Source organism: Jaculus jaculus, chromosome 2 (genome assembly GCF_020740685.1).
Source record: "Jaculus jaculus isolate mJacJac1 chromosome 2, mJacJac1.mat.Y.cur, whole genome shotgun sequence".
Taxonomy (NCBI): Eukaryota; Metazoa; Chordata; class Mammalia; order Rodentia; family Dipodidae; genus Jaculus; species Jaculus jaculus.
In genome coordinates, this window is record NC_059103.1 from 74,542,114 (window position 1) to 74,567,248 (window position 25,135).

Consider the following 25,135-nt stretch of genomic DNA (forward strand, 5'->3'; position numbering starts at 1 on the left):
CAGGTAGTTGAAAAAAATGTAAGAGTCAAAGAAGGGGAGGAGTGCTTATAATACTGTCTTCCAAACACAAAATGGTCATTGTATTCATGACCTCACAATACCTAATGCTATCTACATAAGACCTGCATAAAATGAGAAAAAATGATGACATCAAAATAGAAGAGACTAGTTAGAAAGAAGATTCAGGGGAGGGTGGACTTGGGAGAGGGAAAGGGAATATAGCAGGAGGGAATTATGATATTGTCTACATGTACAGAAGTTGTCAGTAAAAATTTTTTTTAAACCTGTTTTAAAAACAGAATAAGCAATCATTACATAGCAGTCTCTGCTGTCATCTCACTAAGATTTGGTTGTGACACAGCAGCAAATGTGTGGCTACCCTGCCACAGCATGTTTCCTATAAGTCAGTAGCATCCAATGCCACCAAAGCTAGCAGAAACCAAGTCGCCCCTTGCGGGAAAGTGGGGATACATGCACTTTAGACATAAGAATCCATTTAGAAAACCTTATGAAGGCAATCAGTATGAGACATATATTCTACGCTCAAACCTCACATGTTCTAAACTATGACTTTGAACAATCTCCACTCCAGCAATTTTGGTAAAGAACTCTAATTTGGCTCAAAAAGACCATATCCTACCGATTTGTGATGATGTCATCCCAGATGTGCATCTGGTCCATTTTAATATCAGGATATCTGTTTGTCCAGGTTTTAAGAAGTCTCCTAAGTGGACCCCAAGATGATAAATCACCTAAAAATAGTATTAGAAAGTCATCATATTCACAGTTGAATAAGAAAACCAACTTACACATTAAAAATCATCAGAAGTAAATAGAAACCTAATTCAATTTTCTTGTATAAGTTTTTTCTAAGTGTCTTTTACTCACAAAGTAAATATATGTCACCATATTCAATGTAATACATTCTGACACTTCAAACACCACTCTTGAGTATGTAGAAAAAAGAGGGGGAAATAAACATACACAGATCTCTTTACTTCTACCACAGGTCCACAATCCATCATCTGCAATCCCAAAGTCTATACTGCACTAAAAGCTGAAGATGTTCATAGGGTTATGGCAAACTTACTTGAAGGCAACATGTAATCTGAACTGTAATAGGCTACTTAGAGTTTGTTTATACCATCACTGTGAATACTGACAACATGCTGAGAACTCATCACTGCATTAAATTAGGGTGTGGTGGTTTGATTCAGGTGTCCCCCATAAGCTTAGGTGTTCTGAATGCTAGGTTCCCAACTGAGAAAGATTTGGGTGTTTGTTACACTCTCCTATAGCTATTGGCCACCTTATGTGGGCCAGGGGGTGATGTCTACCCTCTGCTCATGCCATCGTATTCCCTGCCATCATGGAGTTTCCCCCTTGAACCTGTAAGCCAAAATAAACTTTTTTTTTTTCTTTTTCCCACAAGCTGCTCTTGGTTAGGTGATTTCTACCAGCAATGAGAACCTGACTGCAACATGGGGAATACTGCCCCAGTCCTGGGATGTGGGTACATTTGTAACATCTAAAACAATCTAGCCTCAAAAGCCTCACAAAATGGATTCATAATATTCCTCATGAAACTGAAATTTCACATTTCTAATACTTAAAGCCTATGTCTTTCTTTCAGTGGCTAGGAAGCAGCTGCAAGGAAGACAAGCTTAGCTCATAAGGCTCTAGGCTCTTATCCTTCACTTACCACCTTATATAAGTTAGTTGGCACTGCATCTTATAAGGCTACAAAATCAAGATAATATCAAAAAGTTTAACATAGCTATCAAACTACAGAAAGCATTCAATACATCACTAATAAAAGGTCTTATAAAAACAGTTCTGTGAATATTAAACAGTGAAGATGAAAACTATTTGGTGTTTTTCATAATTATTTGAAACAAAAATTGAAACAGATATAGAATTAAAGTAATCTTTGGAAAGACGTCCTCTCTTAAAACAGCCCCCTATAAGCACTGAAATATAATCTGTTGGCAGCACACAGGCTTGTGTATCCTTTCATAACCTTCCACACACTCCCAATGCTCCCCTCAGACTGGCCACCCTCCTCCTGGGCCTCTATCACTGTAGTGATCAGCAAGACAAAAGCTCAGCAGGCCCTTCTCTTCCACACTGTAAGCTCCTCTGGCAAGGACAGGCCCCTTCCATGGAGTCATTCCCACTTTAAACACTTCTTTAATATAGTTGTGCTTTGTTTATCATCCTCAGTGCACAGAACAATAGTGCCTGACCATCTTAAACATTTATTTCATTACTTTAAAAGATATATTTGTAGAACACATTTATGGAAGTTTTTAACCTACAAAGTAAGAAGATACCTTCATTAAAGCCGGGTGTGGTGGTGCACACCTTTAACCCCAGCACTTGGGAGGCAGAAGTAGGAGGATCACCATGAGTTCAGGGCCACCTTGACACTACATAGTGAATTCCACGTCAGCCTGGGCTAGAGTGAGACCCTACCTCAAACAAACAAACACCCCTCCCCACAAAAAGAAGATACCTTCATTAAACAACAACAACAAAAAATCCAGTGCTAAATTTCCTTCATAATTAGAAGCTATAATGGGAAGTTAAAAAACTTACCTTGTTTACTTATAAAGCTGATAAACTCCTCAATTTCTGTTAAAGTTTGTACAGACTGTAGTTTGGTGAGTCTACTTCTGCGTAACAGTATATCAATACTAGAGTAATTCTACAAGAAAAGGAAATTTTGCCACTTAACTCTTTCAATATGCTTTTTAAAAATGTGAAATATTAGCAAGTGCACTGAAAATCTATTACTCACTCAGTGTTTCTCATAGTGCCAACCAAGTATGTCACAGAAACAATTACCAAATGGTTTAATTTTTTGAAAATAATTTAGTATTTCAATTATTTGGTTTAACAATATCAAAAATAAGTATACTCTAAGTATATCATTATCTGTACTTGTACCTACCATCCATCCACTGTGCTGAAGAGCCAGTCCAGAGCTCTGTACATGCTAGGCAAGTGCACTACCAATGAGTTACATCCCTAGACTATATTAAGTTTTAAAACATATTACAGCATTTTACTCTCACTTTTGGTTAGAGATGCTTCCCTTTTCAGATGTTGGGGACCATTGGAGTGACTCAAAAATGGTCAAAGTGCTGAACAGAAGTGACAGTGGGATGTTCAACACTAAGTAAGACATCTCCATCACACTCTCCAAAACTCAAGGACCATTGTGGAAGTAGGCAGAAAGAATATAAGAGCCAAAGAAAGGAAGTAGAGGACTGCTTATAATGCTATTATCCAGACACAAAGTGGCCTTGATATTAATGATTTCACAGTGGCTGATACTACCTACAGAAAAAACTACCTGCGTAACAGAAGGGAAAAAAAAAAGATATATAAATAGAAGAGAGACTAGTTGGAAAAAAGGGGACTCAGTGAGAGGGGATTTCAGAGGGAGAAAAAGGGAGTATTGGGAGGGGATTATGAACATGGTATTTTTTTTATAGCAAATGTCAATAAAAGTTAAAAAATAAAATAAAAATATTCACCCTAAAAAATTATAGCATCTTGGGCTGGAGAGATGGCTTAGCAGTTAAGCGCTTGCCTGTGAAGCCTAAGGACCCCAGTTCGAGGCTTGGTTCCCCAGGTCCCACGTTAGCCAGATGCACAAGGGGGCGCACGCGTCTGGAGTTCGTTTGCAGAGGCTGGAGGCCCTGGCGCGCCCATTCTCTCTCTCTCCCTCTATATGTCTTTCTCTCTGTGTCTGTCGCTCTCAAATAAATTTAAAAAAAAAAAATTATAGCATCTTGATGGGTGTGGTGTTACACCCCTTTAATCCCAACACACAGGAAGAAGAGGTAAGAGGATCGAGGACTCCTGTGAGTTCAAGGCCAGTCTTAGACTACATAGTGAATTCCAGGTCAGCCTGAGCTAGAGCAAGATCTTACCTTGAAAACAACAACAAACATTACAGCATCCTATAACACAAAGGGCCAACCACAGAAACCAACATTCTATTCAGTGTACTAATCCACTTTAAAATAGTAAGAATAAAAATGAAAACAATGAATATGTTTCTGTGATTAACATGTACCAATAATAAATGCTGGTGGTAGTTATATAAAAGACACTGGCTCAAAAACCAAGCCACAATAAGTATTAGACTCTCACAAAAGGAAGAAATAGAAGAAAATGAACTGGGCAGATGACCTGACTCCCCAGCTGAACAACATTAGACTAGTTCTCATATCCTTTTATGTAGTCCTTTGAAAATAAATGGGATATATTTTAAATGAGTATTATCCTCCTTGATATGATCATATAAATGAAATATGAAAAAATATTTCCCATTGTCTCTTGGACTCCCCATATTTCTCAGAGAAGCTCTGTATCCCTGGCCATACAAGGAGGCCAGATCAATCCACATTCTTTTCCATAAATTTAGCAACCAAACTTTATACAGCTACTCCACTGAGAAAAGTCTACTTTTGGAAAGAATGAGAAGGATAAGAACCAAATTAAAAACAAAAATTGGAACAGTGGAAAACAAGCCAAGACAAAAAGCTCTACTGTAAGAACTGAAGAACACAAAGAAGGAAATGAGTAGAACACGATAGCACATGGAAACTTTTGCTTGATCACTATTTTCATGAGTTTACTTAAAAACTACTGCAAAAAGGAAATCTTACTTAAATCTATCTCTATTACCTGAATGAAAATCTGAATGCCATTTTTAATGTAATATTTGGCTCGGTCAATATCATCTTGCAAGATGTAAAGGAGACTCAGCTCCTGACTGTACTGAAGCTCGATGACAGCCTGATGCAGTTCATGACGCATGGCCTCATCCACAAATGTCAGCAGAGACTGGTCACCTTCTCCTCGAAGCAGGAGCTTCAATTTGCTACGGATCATGGATGGCAGGTGTGTCTCCTGTGGACATAAAATTTACTGATAAGTTCAGAAAGCAAATCTTCTGGCACCTAATTACTTTATTTCCTTTGGTGGTTTATTTATTTATTTATTTTGATTTGTTTTTATTTGTTTGTTTTTCAAGGTATGGTTTCACTCTAGCCCAGGCTGACCTGCAATTTACTATGTAGTCTCAGGGTAGCCTCAAACTCATGGCAATCCTCCTACCTCTGCCCCCAGAGTGCTGGGATTAAAGGCATGTACCACCACACTTGGCTTGTTTCCTTCCTTCCTACCTTCCTTCCTTTTTTAAAAATTTGAAACAAGGGTCTCACTCTAGCCCAGGCTGGCCTAATACACATGGTTAATAGTCCTACTTCAGCCTCCCAAACACTGAGATTAAAGGCATGCACCTTTAAAGGTAAAGATATGCACCTGGCCTAATTATTTTATTCTAATATTTTTTGGAATAAACTTGTAAGTTAAGACTCAGAGCCACATAGATGATATCAGATACTCTGAATTTAAAACTACAGTTTAAAAAACAAGTTTATCTATAGTGGCATGACTGCTGTAGGGGTAACCAACTACTTTCTGATCAGACTTAAAGCCTGCTCCATGGAAGGGAGTTCATGCTTGGTACTGTAAACCTGGTCAAAAACTGTGGCTGAGGAGGTCATCAGCCCTACAAGGGAAGCTATTACTGCTGTATACCAATGAATAAATTGTGCCCATCAAACTCTCTTATTAATATATATGTTTATACACATTGATTAGTTCTAATTTTAGCTTTCATTAAAGAAAATTCTTTCTTTTTTTTGTAGTTGGCAGCTACCTTCCTATGTGGGCAGCAATACAGAACAGTTTCTCAGTAGTACAGGAGACACCAGGAAATACTATTCCAGATGTTCATATCAGGGACACTAATACTTATTTCAAAATATATTCCATTTATTTTAAAATGGCTAGCTAAAAGCAATTTGAGATTTAACACTACAGAGTCTGAGGTAATATGTACTATTAAAATGTTTCAGGGGCCAGCTGTGGTAGCACATGCTTTTAATCCCAGCATGAGGGAGGCCAACATAGGAGGATCACTGTGAGTTTGAGGCCAGCCTGAGACTATAGAGTGAATTCCAGTCCAGCCTCGGCTAAAGTGAGACTCTACCTCAAAAAATAAAAAAATAAAAAAGTACTACTTTTACTTGGAGAAATTTTAACAACTGTATTAATTAAAACAAAGTCTTGCCATCTAAAATATTTACTTTAGTGACCTAAAAATAACTCCACAAACCTGATAAAATGGTTCGGTCCACATTTTACTTAAGTCAAGAGGGTTTTCACTGTCTCTTCTGATTGTAGAACAATATTCAAGTGATCTCCACTCACAGAGGTGATTGTAACAGTCAAGGGATGCCAATTCCCAAAAGTCCTTCTCAGCTTCTGTGGGTTCACCATCCATCCACTCCTGTTTATTGAAAGCCTGGTAAAATAAAGTCAGGATTATCCTCCAGAATCGAAAAGAATATAAATGAAAAGAAGTAACAAAGTAAGTGTTGTAATATTCACATTCAACAATCATTTTCAGATTTATGGCAAAGTGAGAGAAAAGGGAGCATATTTGGAATAACAGTGAATACGAGAAAAAAAAGACTCTTACAATAACAAATGAATATCAAAACCTTAATAGAAAGAAATCATTTTCACTAAGAAACTTAATAGTTATTAATGGAACCAATTAGTAAAAACCAGATTTTTATTTTTTTTAATGGTTTAAATATTTTATTGCTTACTTGAGAGACAAAGAGAAAGAAACAGACAGAAAAAGAGCAAGTACAGGTGCACTAGAGCCTCCAAGCCACTACAAACAAATTCTAGACACATGTGCCACTTTGTGCATCTGGGTACTAGGGAATTGAACCAAGGCTGCCAGGCTTTGTAAACAAGTCCCTTTAACCTCTGAGCCATCTCTCCAGCCCCTTAAAGAATTTTGGTTTTTATTTATTTGCACTAGGGTCTCTTGCCACTGCAAACGAACTCCAGACACATGGGCCACTTTATGCACCTTGCTTTACCTGGGTACTCGAGAATTGAACTCAGGATGTCAGGCTTTGCTAACAAGTACCTTAGCTCCTGAGTGATCTCTCCAGTCCTTTTTTTCAGTTATATAAAATTTATTTTATTTATTCATTTATTTGAGAGAAGGGGGGCAGATAGAGAAAGAGAATTGAAATGCCAGGGTCTCCAGCCACTCAAATGGACCTCCAGATGCAAGCACTCACCAACTTGTGCATCTGGCTTTATGTGGGTACTGGGGAACTGAACCTGTGAGCACCTTATCCACTAAGTCATCTCTCCTGGCCCTTTTTTCAAGTTTTTAAGAGTAGCCTAGGCTGCCCTTGAACTCATTATGCAGCCAAGGATGACCTTGAATTCCTGGTTCTCCTGTCTCTATGCCCTAAGAGCTGGGATTGCAAGCATACATCACCATGTACAGGATAAAGATTTTCTGCTAAAGGAGAAAAGTCATCAATCGTCTTACTCAGCTGTGGACTGTGAATACTACAATACTGACCTGCCACACAAGATGTGTCAACTGGCACAGCAGAGCATGACTGCTATTGGGGTAACCAACTAACTGCTTTACTATATTTGGGATCTGCAAACCTGATTAAAAGCCTGTGGCTGTGGAAGCCATAGGCCTTAATGGGGAAGGTACTACTGCTGTTTGGCAAAATGGACATGTTATGCCAATTAAAACAACTTCTAAATATTTCTCTCTCTCTCTCTCTCTCTCTCTCTCTCTCTCTCTCTCTCTTTTTGAGGTAGGGTCTTGCTCTAGCCCAGGCTGACCTACTTCACTAGTCTCAAATTCACAGCAATCTTCCTACTTCTGGCCCCCAAGTGCTAGGATTAAAGGAATGTGCCACCATGCCCAGCTGAATATTTATCTTTATCCCATAGATCAGTGTTGCTCTCAGCTTTGGTTAAAGAAGCGTCTTTTAACAGTGAACAGTGGTAAGTGCAGAGACTCCTAACTAGTCAATATGCTGAGAATTAGTGTCTGTTGAGTGCTCATACTTAATGGGACATCTATATCACCCATTCCAAGGCACAAGAAACATCATGGAAGAAAGCAGAAAGAATAAAAGAGGATGAAAAGAATGAGGAGGAGTGGTGTGAAACACCGTCTTTGAGACGGTACATAGCCTCTCTACTCATGAACTCACAGTAGCTATGGTTATGTGCTCAAGACCTGGCATAACACATTCTCTCATGGGTAGGTGTGGGACTCATGAAGCCCCACTCCTTCTTGAGGAGCTATTGACAGTTGATGGTTGCTGAGGAAGGAATGTCATTTTCTTCAGTGGTGTAGTCACTGCTAAATTGCCTATGCTCCAGTAAGTAATCCCTACGTGTGTATGCAAGCAACACTAATTGAACTTAGTATCACCCCCTCCATAAAAAAGGAGAGAGAGACATGAAAGTAAGATGGGATTCTGAAAAGGCAATAGTGGGTGAATATGATTACAACAGCTTATATACATATATGAAATTGTAAAGATAAATACATTTTAAAATACTGAAGCCCCTAAGGGCTTTCATTTATTTATATTACATTATAATGTGATACTTACCACATTAAAAATTCAAACAAAACCCACAAAGACTAAAGACACTTTAACAATCCATAATTTGATTTAAGTAAAGACTGGATTACTTACTAAAATCCTTAGACAGAAAATTAAAATTCAGGATACTCACAGACTACTATAGAGATGTTAAAGGTGAGAGTAGTCATTCAAGAACCTCACAGGACAAAGGTCCTGTAGTCCAGCATCTCCTTTACTTGGCAACTCAAAACAAAACGTACAAAGCAAAGTTCACTATCCTCACCCCAGTGTTTATTCATTTCATTAAAGTTTTTACTTACTAAAAAAAAAAAAAAATCCCCAAATTTAAATTGCAAAAGTAATGGCAGTTAACAGTTATTGCATACAGAGAATTAAAGTGTTTAAGCAGATGATATATATGTCAGAGATTGACTTTACCTCATGATACCACTTGGCAGCTTCAGAATAGTCACTCCTGGCTTCTGCTACCAGTGCATTCTGAGTGTCTGGCTTTGTTCCTAACTCACTGCTGAAGATACCATGAAGGACATCATACTCTCCTATGGATCTATACAGCCTAGAAAACAAGCCAAGATAGTTCAAGTCAGTGACCACAACCCAGCTCTTTAAAACTATCTGCACTAATGAAATGAAATCAAGGCACCACACATTAGAAAAGACATATAATATAGTAGTTGTTATCTTGGTAGAAATATAAAATTAATTTTTTTGAAGTTCATTCTGTTTTACTTCTTTAATCATATCAAAGGTAGAAGTTATCCCAATGTGTTTGAAAAGAAAATCTGTAAGACTGAGAGGTACAGATCATGAGTTTGAGGCCAGCTTATAGTGAGACCCTATGTGAAAAATAAATCAGAAATATCAAAAGTTCATAATTTACAAACTGTTTTATTAAGTAAATTTCTATGGATTACTTGTTTGGAATTCTTATCTATCCCCACAGAAGAACCAGGCTCGGGCTAGAGAGATGACTCAGCAGTTCAAGGCACTTGCTTAAAAACCCTGACAGCCCAGGTTAAATTCCCCAGTACCTACATAAAGCCAGATGCACAAAGTAGCACAAACATCTGGAATTCACTGCAGTGGCAGGAGGTCCTGACATGCCCATTCCTCCTTTCCATCTCATTCTTTCTCACTTTCTTTTCTATCTGCTTGCAAATAATAAATAAATATTTAAGAAAACCAGGTTCACCCTATTTTTAGTCCATGCTATTCAGACTATTTCAATTCCAGAGATTAGTTTCTTATAGACTTAATATTCATTGGAGAATTTATTTGTGTTTTCACCTTAATGAAAATCTGGCTTGTCCAGTATAGTGGTGCATATCCACAGTACCAGCACTCAGGAGGCTGAAGCCAGGAGGATCACAAGTTCTAGGCTTGCCTGGGGTATATAGTGAGATGGGAAAAAAAATCTGGGTTAACTTTGTCAAACAAGGTATTCTCACTATGAAATCTTCAAGTGGTGTTTATAAAGTCTATTCCCTTCCTCCTGGAAGTTTCTTTTCCATCTTCAAATCTCAGCCCAAATGACACTACTTCCAAAAACTGTGGTGACCTGATCAGCCACTTAGGGATGACTTCCTCACAGGATCTACTAACATTTAGATACTTTCCTAGATAACGAATCTCTTGTATTTCCACTAACAAAAAAAAAAAAAAAAAAGCCGGCCAGAAAGCCAAGCACCACATGTTCTCTCTCATATGTGGATCCTAGCTACAAATGATTGGGCTTCTGCGTGAAAAGGAAAATACTTAGTAGCAGAGGCCAGTAAGTTAAAAAGGAGATATAAAGGGAAGAGAAAGGAAGGGAGGAGGGTACTTAATAGGTTCATATTGTATATATGTAAGTACAATGATTGAGATGGGGAGGTAATATGATGGAGAATGGAATTTCAAAGGGGAAAGTGTGTGGGGGAGGGAGGGAATAAACATGGGATTTTTTTTTTATAATTATGGAAAATGTTAATAAATTTTTTTTTAAAAAAAGTCGGGCGTGGTGGCGCACGCCTTTAATCCCAGCACTCAGGAGGCAGAGGTAGAAGGACTGCCGTGAGTTCAAGGCCACTCTGAGACTACATAGTAAATTCCAAGTCAGCTTGGACTAGAGTGAGACCCTACCTCAAAAAACCAAACCACAAAAACAAGACTTATGGCTGGGAATGTTAATGCATGCCTATAAGCCCAGCAACTAAGGAGATTAAAGCGGGAGGTTACAAGTCTAAAGCTAGATTGAGCTACAATGAGCTCAAGACAAGCCTGGGAAATTTAGCAAGACTGTCACAAAACAAAAAAGGGCTGGAGAGATGGCTTAGCGGTTAAAGGCTTGCCTGTGAAGCCTAAGGATCCAGGTCCCAAATAAACCAGATGCACAAGGTGGCACATGCATCTGGAGTTCGTTTGCAGTGGCTAGAGACCCCAGCATGCCCATTCTCTCTCTAACAAATACATAAAAACAAATGTCAAAAAAAAAAAAAAAAAAGAGGCTGATGATATGGTTCAGTGGAAAACCACTTGCCTAGTATGCATAAGGCCCTGGGTTTTATCCCCAGTACCAAGTGAAGGGAAAAAAGGAGGGAGGTCACTTTACCACAAGCATGCAAACACAGAATCTGTGAGCTTCCTGAATCCAAATTTAGATAAAATTGAATAGGCATGGCTGTGTTACTGTACTGATACTAGGGGATCAGGGATCGACAAGTAGGTGATTGAACGTTGCTCACAGCCAGGAGTTAAGGAAAGAAGAGACATTCATCTCTCTATTCTCTCCTTACTAAGGTGACAATGTAACTGTAAGCTTATTTCTGCCATGCTTTCCTTGCCTTGATGAGCATTCCTTTGAAAGTGTAAGCTGAAAATACCTTTCCTTCCATTAGGGTAAAAAAAAAAAAAAAAAGACTGGATGGGATTGCTTAGCAGTTAAGGTGTTTGCCTGCAAAGCCAAAGGACCCAGGACCACATTAGCCAGATGCACAAGGTGGCACATGCATCTGGAGTCCATCTGCAGTGGCTGGAGGACCTGGCACTCTCATTCTCTTTCTTCCTCCCTCCCTCTCTCCATCCCTCCCTCTCTCTCTTTCTTTCTCACCCTCTATGTCAAATAAATAAAGAAATAAAAATAAGATATAAAAAAAAGTAGGTGAAAAAGCTTAACCTTACAACCACAGACTCTGGCTGGTAAATCCAAGGCCCAGAACTGGATTACCCCCATATAGTAAGCTGTTGGCTAGGGAGATCCATGAGGTCCCCAAGACAATGTAGGTTATTGCCAAAACATTTGATTACCTACCAGAGCTAAAATGTAAGATCCTATTGCTGAAGACACCACAGGCTGTGGTTACAGGGTATCAAAATATACAGGCCCCGAAAGGGAAACTAGCTCCCTCCTGGCTAGCCCTCATAGTGCTGGAAAGCCTTGTGGGAACTGCTGGAGGACAAGGTCACCAATAGCATGAGTAGGTAGGGGACCCTGCAGACTATGAAATCAATCAGCCAGACAAGAAGTACACACTTGTGCAATAGTGGCTCACAGCCTCTGCAGCTTGTGTCTGATTGGACACAAGGCCTGCTCAGAGGGAACTCATATCTGATACTGCAAATCAAGACAGCATTCCATGATCAGCAAAGAGTGGACTGGCACACCAACAATCTCCTAAACAACTTTGCATACCCACTTTAAACAAATTGCTCTCATGCTTGATTAGAGAATCTATTTTATTTTACAGATGGCAGAGAAAATGGAGGAAAGCCTAGATCCACTGAGAAGATAAGAAGATAGCCAACTGGCCACCATAAGACTATACCTCTACCACATCTGCCAGGGCCCAGAAGAAATTGCAGAGGAAGTGACATCGTGAATATTGCTTTTACTGCTAGCCTGACAATCAGCCTCAGGTTGATGGTGACAGACACTAAAATAATTAAGACCAGTGAAAGCAGAAATCCAGACACTACAAATAACTCAACACTAAATCAGATGGCCAACATGGCTCAGGGAGTATTTTGGAAGTGGGGCCAAAAGATTGGAAGAGCCACAGAGCAGGTATGAATAACCTGAGGCACGGTCTCCTGCTACCCATAAGGACTGATTGAGACCTTGATGACTCCACAATGATTACCATAACCCCACTGAGGAGGGCTCACAGGGTAATGGGAGTTGGGGCAAGGGGCTAACAGTACATAATTTTTTATAACATATACAAATTTTTTTTTCAAAAAAGAACAGGAGGGGCTAGAGAGATGGCTTAGTAGTTAAGGGCACTTGCCTACAAAGCCTAAAGACTCAGGTTCAAATCCCCAGAACCCATGTAAGCCAGATGTACATGGTAGCACATGTATCTGGAGTTTGTTTGCACTCACCGTGATCCTCCAACCTCTGCCTCCCAAGTACTGGGATGAAGGTGTGCACCACCCTGCCTGGTCTGAAGCCTACTTTTTATTTTTACTGTGATACTTTGGTTGGTTCACTGCTTGCTCAAGAATAACCCCTTCCAAGCTTACTTAGCAAGTTCCATCCACCGGAGGACATCAGGAGACAGGCAGGTCTTTCCCCGGGCTCGCTTGGTGGGTGGCTCAGCAGGTGCCAGGTGGAGCAAGGCCTCTTCTAGAAGCCGGATGCCTCCGGGTTGCTGCAGACTGGCCAGGCAGCCCGTACGGACTGCAGCTGGGTCAAGGCTCAACAAGTCTGTATGTTGGCAACTGATTTCCTATAAAACCACAAACACATATAACTGTTTAGATTATGGTCCTAGAGATAAAAGTTGGTTTTTTTTGTTTTTGTTTTTGTTTTTTTAATGAGAGAGAGAGAGAGAATTGGCATGTCAGGGATCTAGCCACTATAACTGAACTCTAGATGTATGTGTCACCTTGTGTGAAAAGCTTATGTGAGTCCTGGGGATTTGAACCTGGGTCCTTAGGCTTCACAGCCAAGTACCTTAACAGCTAAGCCATCTCTCCAGATCAAAACAAAGTTTTGATGTAGGTAGTGGTATTACCAGAAGCTTCTCTGTGTAATGCTATTAGCAAATTTTCCATTTGCTGAAGGAAAAAGAACTCTTATTTTTATATTTTCAATCAGACATCAATTTCAATCAAGAAAAACATGGTCAAAATGTGAAACTGAAGATAGTTTTTCAATGCTTTATGTATATGTACATACCCCACCCCATATATACAAACTACAATTTCTAGTAATATTTATCAATTATTTATATATTTTTTAAATATTTTATTTATTTGAAAAAGATAGAGAGAATGGGTGCACCAGGGCCTCTAGCCACTGCACACAAACTCCAGATGCATGTGCTACCTTGTGCATCTGGCTTATGTAGGCACTAGGGAATTGAACCTGGGTCCTTATGCTTTGCAGGCAAGTGCCTTAACCTTAACTGCTAAGCCACCTCTCCAGCCCCCAATTACATATTTTTTAAATACTTTTTTAATTTTTGAGAAAGAGGCAGAGAGCGAGAAAGAGTCAGAGACAGAGAGAGGCCTTTCAGTCACCAGGAACACACTTCAGATGTGTGTGCACCCTTGTGCACATGTGTGACATTGCATACTTGTGTCACTTTTGTGTCTGGCTATACATGGGACCTGGAGATTCGAACAAGTATTCTTAGGCTTCACAGGCAAGCACCTTAACCACTAGCCCACATATATTTTTTAATGTTTTTATATTTATGAGAGAGAGATTATATGTGGTTTTAATTGCTATTTTATATTTCAACATCTGTTCATCCAAGTCCTACTTCCACCATGTTTTTTATTGTTTTTGTTATTCTTGGGTTTTCTGAAGCAGGGTCTCACTGTAGCTCGGGCTTACCTAAAACTCACTTTGTAGTCCCAGGGTGGCCTGGAACTCACTATGATCCTCCTACTTCAGCTTCCCAAACGTTGGGGTGTAAAGGCATGTGCCACCACACCAACTGTGTTTTTTTTTTTTTTTTTTGTACATAACGTTATGTGGTTTCCAAAGTGTAGTGGTTATTAAGTTCATTTCACACAGTTTATTCTGATCATAAATCCCTCCCTCCTGTTACCATCTCCTATCCCTTCTCCCACTAAAACCCTTTCTTGTTTCCAACTAGTCCCTCTTTTTTTGGTACTCCTCCACCATTCATGAAATGTTGATTGGCCTAATATTATCCAGGTAATGATAGATGCTGTGAGCTCATGAATGCAATGACTAGCTCATGCCTGAAGACAGCCTTCCATTGCACTCCTCCTCATCTTCTGGTCCTAATATTCTTTTTACTCCCACTTCCAAAATGCTCCCCGTGCCTTGGAGAGTGTGCTAGACATAGTTCATTTAGCACTAAGCATCTAGCAATATTTATACATTTAGCCTGACTTGTCAAGAAAAGCAACCAAGGGCTGGAGAGATGACTCAGCAATTACAGACACATATTTGCAAAGCCTTGACAGCCTGGGCTTAATTCCCCGGTATTCATGCAAAGCCATATACAAAAAGTAGCACAGGCATCTAATGTTTGTTTACAGTGGTAGGAGGCCCTGATGCGCCCATACTGTCTTTTCCTGTCTCTCAAATAAATAAAAAAAGTAACATTTTTTTTAAGCAGCCAAAACAAAAAGATATCATATTCAGTGACCAAAAAGTGGGTCCAATGACCTTGTTATTCTATACAACCTCTTTTTTTTTTTTTTTGCCATCCAGGGACTGTTAAATAATACTTAAAAAAAATGGCTTTATGAATTACCTTTACTGTGTGACTCTGTTAAACATCAAAGTAAAAATGGTTTTATGAATTACCTTTACTGTGTGACTCTGTTAAACATCAAAGTAATACACAGAAAAATATGAACTGTGATAGAATTTTCATTTAAAAACATCCTCTATTTATCTTTCAGTGCATCTGTACCTGAACCTACACAGTAGCTGAGCTGGTGGCCTCCAGCTATACTTAAAGCTGGCCTTGTGGCCCCCAAGCTGATTAATCAAAAGTTGTAAGTTCTCCAAAGCAATCAAATGTCTACCACCTTTAGAAAGAGCTAGTGGTACAAGACAGCAAATCCAAATATTGTGTTTCAATTAATTTATGTACTTAGTGCACAGAAAACATTTCTTAAGACAACTTTGATGCATACATAAGCAGTACACCTGTGCTGAGTTCTCTACTCCAACTGTATCACCTTAGAAAGAACTTTACTAGCAGAACACAGGTGTATACCTGAGGAGGTTCAGATGGGCTAAGCATGAGAATCAATTCTCAGAGTGTCCTTGGAGCAGGGGGAACTGAGGTCATGGGACTTCAGCACATGCCTTTAGTTTTAGCACTTGGGAGGCTGAACAGGAGGATAGCCATGAGTCCAAGGTCAACCTTGGGCTAAAGATTAAGTTCTAGGTCAGCCTGGGCAAGAGTAAGAACCTGCCTCAGAAACATCCCCCACCTGAAAACAAACCAAAACAAAACAAAAGTACTGAAGAGACTAGCTAATTACAAAATAAAACACTTTTAAAGGTTGATTCCAGATTATTTTGTCATACATGAGTAGACTTTTGGGAGACAAATAATATGTGTCCATTTGAAAAGTGGTAACCTGACAATACACTCATTGTTAAACACCTTATTTATCAAGTTTCAATTCAGGAAACAAAGTGATGATGTCATTAGCCATGTGAATTCAAATCAGACAGCACATATACTATAAGAAACATATGCAGATTGTTACCTGAATGCAAGAGACAAAAGGTGGAAAGAAAAATACACTGGTGTTAAGAAAATGGTTGAAGTCTTGCAGCAATTTTTGAGTGATGACATTTTTTTCAGATGTTGTCTTAAATTTATCCATTTCTTTCAGAATCCCAGAAAATAAGCTGCTGAAGAGTTGCTTTGCAATTATTGGGTCTCTCTGTGAAAAATAAAAACATTAAATCAGAAGTAAAGTACTTTCAGTGCTTCAAATACCAGCTATAAAAATACATCCATTACACATCTAAATTCTGGTTAGGAAGTTAGCAATGTTACCACATAGGGTCATCTCTGGAGTAGGAGCTAGAACCCAAACTCCATATCTAATAAACTAGGACTAAAGAATAAGTCTCAGTGATGTGTGAATACTAGTCAAGGTAACATACCAAATGTTTGGTCACAATGCTTGAGAAAGGGCTGGACAAAGATTAGATTTTATTTTTAGGCATTATCCTTACATTGGTATCATGGTGAAGCTTAAGAACTAATTGATGAGCTTAAGCCAAAGGCCAACTTAAGTTTTTGAAGTTGTCATGAACACTTTATTCCCTAAACCATGGAGTGTTTACAGCTCTTAAATGCATGCTACTAGGCAGATTATAGTTCCATGACCCTAGGAACAGTGTCCTTTATGCATTTTGGAACAATGGCATTAAGGACATTTCCTGTCATGGATGGCATTGTAAAAACATTCTAAGCAAGGACACAGGCACAGAAAGGCAAACAGCACATGTTCTCTCTCATCTGTGGTTCCTAACTGGGATCAAACGGAGATGAGTGCAAAACCATGAACTGTGGCCAGTAAATCTCAGACTCAGAATTGGGTTACCCCACTACAGTGAGCTGTTGGCCAGGGAGAACCATGAGGTCCCCAAAACAATGTAGGCAACTGCCAAAACACTTAATTACCAGTCAGAGCTAAAAAGCAAGACCCTACTGCTAAATATAACACAGGCTACAGTCACAGGACATCAGATTATCATGCTGGAACTGAAAGGGAAACTAGCTCCAGGTACAACGGCTCACTCCTGTGTAACAACAGCACTCAAGAAGCTCAGGTATGAAGACCACCATGAATTCAAGGCTAGCGTGGACTACAAAGTGAGTTTCATATCAGTGTAGACTAAAAGCCCTGCCTTAAAAAAAAATAAAATAAAAAGAGCTTACTCAACTTCATTCCCTTGCAACACTACTCTGCACCCCAATAGCTTAGAAAAATATTTTCCATCCTCTTACTTACATCACTGAGAAACTGTCACAGCCTTTTCCCTTCAAAAAAGCAGTTTGTGAGGCTGGGAATAGTGCTCAGAGGTTAAAGCACTAGCAAGAGGCCTTGGCACGTGCATGTGCACAAATAAATAATTAAAAAAAAATCACAGCCAGGTGTGGTGGCACATATCTTTAATTCCAGCACTCAGGAGGCAGGCATAGGAGGTTTGCTAAATTAGAGGACAGCCTGAGACTACAGTGAATTCCACCTGGGTTAGAGTAAGATCCTAACTCAAAAAACCAACAACAACAATAAAATATACACACACAAAGCAGAAATCTGGATGGGGAGATGGCTCAGTGGTTAAAGGTGCTTGCTCAAAAAGTCTGCTGGTTGAGGGTTCAATGCCCAAGCTACTCATGTAAAGCTGAACGCCCAAAATGTGGTGCAAATATCTAGTATTCTGTTTGCAGTAGCAAGAGGCCCTGTTGCATGTCTGTGTGTGCACAAATAAAATAAAATTTTCAAAAAGCAATTTTGGAACTGGGCATAGTGGCAAATACCTTTAAGTCCCAGTACTTGGGAAGCAGATGTAGGGAGATTGCTGAGTTCGAGGCCACCCTGAGACTATGTAGTGAATGCCAGGTCAGTCTAGGCTATAATGAGACTTTACCTTGAAAAAAGAAAAAATTGGGGGCTGGAGAGATGATATAGTGGATAAAGGTTCTTGCATATAAAGCCTAACAACTTAGTTTGATTCCACAGTACCCACACAAAGCCAGATGCACAAAATGGCACATGCATCTAGAGCAGGCGGCTCTGACATACCCATTCTCTCATTCTCTCTCTCAAATAAATAAAAAATTGTATGATAAAAAATAAGAAAGCAATTTGTATAAATAATGATCTAAGTGGCACTGTACTTTAAAGTTTGTAATGATTTATTTTTCACACATTATTTCATTCTGATATTGTTGTATTAAGATCTTACTCTCTGACTTTAGAGATATAGACTTTGTAACTCACCTGGCATGGATACCACATCTTAGTGCCTAATTCTAGATAAAACTAAGTAAGGTCTTCTCATGTGAAAAGAAGTTGTGGGAATGGGAAATTGGACTTAGAAAAATATTTAGTTTTTTTTTTTTCTTTTTTTCTTTTTTTTTGACACAGAGATAGTTGCACTCTATCCTAGAATGACCTGAAACTCACTCTGTAGTCCCAGGCTGGCCTCAAACCCACAGTGATCCTCCTACCTCTATCTCCCAAGTGCAAGGATTAAAGGTGTGTGCTACTATGTCTTGTTTTAGAACAGTCTTTAAGTTATAATTTATGGAAAATCACCACAGTATCCTGGAACTACAAACAAAACAGAGCTTCTTAGGTGTCACCAGAAAAAAAGCATCGGGGCAGACCTGAGCCACAGCTTGCAGCGGGGTGATCAGACTGCTGTGCTGGATCTGGATGTCAGGAAGGTCACCATTACGGTAACTTCTGTACAGAATAACCTGGGCGTCCTGCTTCATTTTTAACTCATTCTTCATATCCTATAATAACCAGAAGTAAAGAGGAAAAATTAGTTCTCATTTAAAAACATCAAGCATGCTAGGCATGGTGGTGCATGCCTACAATCCCAGTACTTGGGATGTAGAGGCAGGAAGATTAGGAATTCAAGGTCATCCTGGCAACATAGCCAACTTGAGGCCCAACATTCTGTCTCAAGAAACAATTTTTCTTTTAAATCAGGTGTGTACTGAAAGAATGAAAGTGCCAGGATATACCTTTAACATAAAGGTAAAGTGATGATTGATAATTTTATTCATACTGGTTTAGTCACTATGACAGATGAATTCCAAAAATGTTAATATTCCTCATAGAGTAACCCAAACATCCATAAAATCAGAAAACTTGATTGGAAACTTTAAGATATAAATCCAAGGGTTATGGTTTCTTTTCGTTTCCTCTAAGAGTAAGCCTTGCCTCAAGGCCCAGACTGATTCCCCAGAGACAGAACTGCAGATCTGCCACATCCTGCCTAACAGTGTGTTCAGTTCACCATTGTTCTCTCTCAGTATTCTCTCTCCACAGATGTGTTCATAGTTTGGTTTACTCCTAACACTGCAAATGTTATAATTACAACTTGTCTATGCATGTCACATAGTGGATTGGGCTCCCTGTTTCTCTCATATAACAAGCAGCTAACATAATTTCTGACACTAAGCATCAGGCTCTAGTCATATGTATTTAGTGAGCACAAATATAAACACATGCAATTCTAATGCTGATCATCAATTTACCATTCCTAATTACTGGCTAGCAGCTTCACACCTGGCCACTCTTGACTAATCAATTGTTAGAAAGCACTTCACTATTTTGTCAAAATGTCCTCCTGTGACTTTTTCTTTCTTTTTTTTTAAATATATTTTATTTAGCCAGGCGTGATGGTGTACGCCTTTAATCTCAGCACTGGGGAGGCAGAGGTAGGAGGATCACCATGAGTTGGAGGCCACCCTGAGACTACATGATGAATTCCAGGTCAGCCTGAACTAGAGTGAAACCCTGCCTTGAAAAACAAATACATTTATTTATTTATTTATGAATGAGGAGGGAAAGAGGCAGTGAGAGAATGAGTGTGCCAGGGCCTCCAGCCACTGCAAACAAATTCCAGATGCATGAGCCACCTTGTGCATCTGACTTACATGGGTCCTGGAGAATCGAATCAGGATCCTTTGGCTTTACAGGCAAACACCTTAACTGCTAAGCCATCTCTCCAGCCTTGACTTGTTCTTTTTTTGGTTTGTTTTTGATTTTTTCAAGGTAGGGTCTCACTCTAGCCCAGGCTGATCTGGAATTCACTACTAAGTCTCAGGGCGGCCTCGAACTCATACTGATTCTCCTATTTCTGCCTCCCGAGTGCTGGAATTAATGGCGTGCGCCACCATGCCCAGTGACTTTTTCTTTTTTAAGACAGGGTCTTGCTATATAGCCCAGGCTGGTTTCATACTCATGATCATGCCTCAGCCTCCCAAAAGCTGGGATTACAGGTTTTATCACCACACCTGGCACTCTTACTGCAACTTCTACCCAGCAATCATGACTTCTATTCTTTCTATTGGCCAGGCATTGTTATTTCCTTCAGATAGGGCTTGTTAAGTTTCAGGTTTGATCAGATGAACAGAACTATTTCTGAGGAAGTAATGAAACAAGGAAGGTCCTAAGTGTATTTGGAACATAGTCTTCAAAAGAACAGTTGAAAAAACTGTACATTTCCTCCCCTCAACATATATGAACACTTCATATGCATATCTGGAAGTTAAAGAGCTAAAGATTTATACTGAATTACAATAACATGGGTCTTTACTCATAATCTATCATAACTTCATTGCTTTATAAGCAAAACTGACTCATTCACTCATTTATTACTTCCTCATTTGCAGAAATAAATTCACACTTTACTCATGTCTCCAATCAGCTTTCACTGGAGATCTCCAGACTACCACCAGTCAGCCCTGCTGGTCTCTTCCTTAAGCTGTCTTACCCTCCAGATCCTGTGGCCTAACTCTCCCACCAGCTGTAGACTCCTACTCAAGGCAGCAGCAAATGCGCCTAAGGATCTAGTCTTGATATAAAGAATTGAGCCGATCCTTTCCCAGAAGTTGCAGTTGTACAATACAAAACTGAACAATGACCAATGGTCATACCTCTACCCATGGAGAAAGCCAATCTATACAGAGAAGGGTGAAGCTGAGCTAGAGTGAGGAACAGAGAGACAGAGTGGTTCCTGGAAGTCCTGGGGGCCAGGCAACCATGATGTAAGAAGATGATGCTGTCATGAACATCCTTCACGCCCAGTGACTACAGAGGGGACTTGGGTTCATAAATAACCTAAGTCACACAGTGCTGCTTCTATAATTTTGGCTTGTAGATCAATATAAGACCCAGTATCTGACAACTTTTTTCTTTAGTTTACTTTCTATGATGCAAACCATAGAAATTTTGACCAAATTCATGAAAAAGATACAAACCTTTTCTCGTTTTTGTTCAACAAGGCCTTTTTTGGCAAAAAGCAAACTGAGCTTTTCTTGGTCCTTTAAAAATCGTTTGCGTAATCTCAGTAGTTCTGTCCGGCCATCAATGCCTAAAGAACATAAAGCAGATTTGGCTTCTTAATTCAACAGGCTTGGGTGACTTCAATTTTTTCTTACAATCCCTCAAAGTCAGAGTGTGTGCTCATTTCTACTTATTTATTTATTTAAAATTTTCAAGATAGGGTCTCACTCTATCCCAGGTTGATCTGGAATTCACTATGTAGTCTCAGGCTGACCACAAACTCATAGCAATCCTCCTACCTCTGTCTCCCAAACACTGGGATTAAAGAAAGGTATGCAGCAACACAGTCAGCTCATCTCCACTTTTTTTTTTCTTTTAAGAGAGAGAGACAGAGAATGAACAGGCATACCAGGGCCTCTAACCACTGCAATTGAACTCCAGATACTTGTACCACCTGGTACACATGTGTGACCTTCTGCGCTTGCATCACATTGTGTGTCTGGCTTATATGTAACCTGGAGAGTTGAACATGAGTCCTTAAGCTTCCCAGGCAAGCTCCTTAATTGCTAAGCCATCTCTCCAGCCCACCATCTCCACTTTTTTAGTTGCAATTTAGTGAGTTGTTAAAGATAAGAGCTAACAAGGAAGAGTAGAGAGAATAGGGACAAAGTGAGGACACTGATATAGCTAGAAAAATCCAGAATCTGTGAGGACCAGTATTTCAAAGAGGGAAGCAAGACCACAGTCCAGAGCAGTGGCCGAAAGCCCTGGCATGACCATACTCACTCACTTTTTACTCATTTTTTCCCTCTCAAATAAAAATGTATTTTTAAAAAAACTGATAGAAGCTGGGTATGGTAGCACACACCTTTAATCCTAGCACTTGTGAGGCACAGAAAGGAGGATCACTGGGGATTCAAAGCCACCTTGAGACTACATAGTGAATTCAGGTCAATCTGAACTAGAGCAAGACCCAACCTCAAGAAAACCAACCAACCAAATTGGCTTTTTTTACAAAAAGAAGAAGAAAAGAAAAGAAAAGAAAAGAAAAGAAAAGAAAAGAAAAGAAAAGAAAAGAAAAGAAAAGAAAAGAAAAGAAAAGAAAAGAAAAGAAAAGAAAAAAAAAAACCAAAACTGATAGGAATTCCAGGTAAATCTGGGCTACAGGGAGACCCTGCCTCAAAAAAAACAACAGGGGCTGGAGAGATGACTCCTCCAATGCCTAAGACCTGGGTTTGAGTCTCCAGTACCCATGTAAAGCCAGATACACAAAATGGTGCATGCGTCTGGAGTTTGTTTGCAGCAATAGAGGCCCTGGTACACCTCTCATTCGCTTTCTTATTCTCTCTCTGCTTACAAATAAATAAAAAATTTTAAGTGACAACAAAAGTATCTGACTCTAGTCTATAGACTAAATTCTGATAGAAATAACTAAAGGAAACAAACTAATTCAGACATGGCTGAGGGTGGATATAGCTCAGCTGGTATGTGTAAGAGCCCACTTGATTCCTAGAACCACAAAAAAATAATAAATTAAATTAAATTAAAGAAATAAGGGCTGAGAGGGAAGGAGGTATAGCTCAGAGGTTAAAGGCACTTGTTTGCAAAGCCTGCTGGCCTGAGTTCAGTCTCCCAGTATCCATATAAAGCCAGATGCACAAAGTAGCACATGCATCCGAAGTTCTTTTGCAGAGGCAAGAGGCCCTGGTATGCCCATTCTCCTTCCCTCTAATAAATTATACACACACACACACACACACACACACACACACACACACACACATGTATGTATGTTTGTATTCCCCCCACCCCAAGGTAGAGTCTTACTCTAGCTCAGGTTTACCTAGAATTCACTCTGTAGTCTCAGGGTGGCTTCGAACTCACAGTGATCCTCCTACCCCTGCCTCCCAAGTGCTGGGATTAAAAGTATGCGTCACCACACCCAGCTAATAAATATTTTCTAAAATGAAAGAAAAAGAGGGCTGGAGGGATGGCGTAATGGTTAAGGCGCTTGCCTGCAAAGCCAAAGGACCCATGTTCAATTCCCAGGATCCATGTAAGCCAAATGCACAAGATGATGCATGTGTCTGGAGGTCATTTGCAGTGGCTAGAGGCCCTGGCACACCCATTCTCTTTCTCTCTCTGTCAAATAAATAAATAATAGAAAATATATTTTTAAAAGAGCTAAGGACATATACAGCACTTGTCTAGCACATACATGGCCCTAGGTTCTATCCTCACAATGCAAAGAGTAAATAAATAAAAATTATTGATAAAGAATTAATATTTATGGGCTGGAGAGATGGCTTAGTGGTTAAACACTTTCCTGTGAAGCCTAAGGACCCTGGTTCAAGGCTCAATTCCCCAGAACCCACGTTAGTCAGATGCACAAGTAGGCGCACACATCTGTAGTTCATTTCCAGTGGCTGGAGGCCCTGGCATGCCCATTTCTCTCTCTCTCTCTATCTGCCTCTTTCTGTCTGTTGCTCTCAAATAAATAAATAAAAATGAATAAAATATTTTTTAAAAGAATTAATATTTATAAATGAAACTTAAACTACATTAAAACATATTTAAAAATAAAAATTATATCCTTGGGCAGGAGAGAAGGCTCAGTGTTTAAAGGCACTCATTTGCAAAGCCTGACCCCTGGATGTGATTCCCCAGTACCCACATAAATCCAGAAACGTATCTGGAGTTCATTTGCAGAGGCAAAAGGCTCTGCATGCCCATTCTTTTTCTTTCTCCTTTCAAATAAATAAAAATTTTTTAAAAAAGAAAAAAAGTGGCCTGGAGAGAAGACTTAGCAGTTAAGGCAATTGCCCGCGAAGTTGAGAACCCATGTTCAACTCTCCAGGTCCCATGGAAGCCAGACACACAAGGTGACATGAACAGGCAAGGCTGAACATGTGCACAAGGTGGCACATGCATCTGGAGTTTGATTACAGTGGCTGGAGGCCCTGAAGTGCCAATATTCTCTCCCCACCACCCTCTAGCTCCCTCTCATCAAAAAGTGGTGGTGGGGGGAGTCTGTTGGGTTTGCCTCAAAAAAAGAAAAAGAAAAACCTTTCAATAATAATAAACAGTATATAGTATTAATTCATCATATTCTAAGTACCAAATGTTCCCATTTAAGCAAGAAAACAAACACACTCAAAAAAGACAGCATATGAAATATTTTAAATTTAAAGGTACATGGGCAGATTCAAATATATTAATTGAATTAAAAGTTATTATTTATCTTAACCTAAGACTCTCAAAAAAAAAAGTTTCAAATTAAGTTTCACCTCTGACCTTCCTTAACTTCTATACAGTCCCCTATTTTCTTTTTTTTTTTTGTTTTTCAAGGTAGGGTCTCACTCTGGTCCAGGCTGACCTGGAATTAACTCTGTCATCTCAGGGTGGCCTTGAACTTATGGCAATCCTCCTACCTCTGCCTCCCGAGTGCTGGGATTAAAGGCGTGCGCCACCACGCCCGGCTCACAGTCCCCTATTTTCACCTATCCACCTATATTTGTTTTTATTCTAAAAATATAAACAGGTAAATACTGTGGAACAATTTACATCCTCAGCAGTTCTACTTTAGCTTTGAGCTTCAGCTCCCTGCAATAAGGAAACTGACAGAC

At 39.5% G+C, this 25,135-nt stretch overlaps 1 protein-coding gene across 1 annotated transcript in view; it reads right to left on the reverse strand.

The window, feature by feature from the left end:
• Nucleotides 1-25,135, reverse strand: part of Prkdc (protein kinase, DNA-activated, catalytic subunit) — a 263,909-nt gene that overhangs the window by 59,989 nt on the left and 178,785 nt on the right. Inside the window, exons 59-67 of the mRNA XM_045144399.1 lie at nucleotides 21,485-21,597; nucleotides 18,875-19,006; nucleotides 16,230-16,409; nucleotides 13,041-13,246; nucleotides 8,958-9,096; nucleotides 6,200-6,388; nucleotides 4,702-4,926; nucleotides 2,599-2,707; nucleotides 641-752 (exon numbers count right to left, since the gene is read on the reverse strand). Of these exons, the coding sequence (XP_045000334.1) occupies nucleotides 641-752; nucleotides 2,599-2,707; nucleotides 4,702-4,926; nucleotides 6,200-6,388; nucleotides 8,958-9,096; nucleotides 13,041-13,246; nucleotides 16,230-16,409; nucleotides 18,875-19,006; nucleotides 21,485-21,597 (1,405 nt within the window). The remainder of the gene's footprint in view (nucleotides 1-640; nucleotides 753-2,598; nucleotides 2,708-4,701; nucleotides 4,927-6,199; nucleotides 6,389-8,957; nucleotides 9,097-13,040; nucleotides 13,247-16,229; nucleotides 16,410-18,874; nucleotides 19,007-21,484; nucleotides 21,598-25,135) is intronic.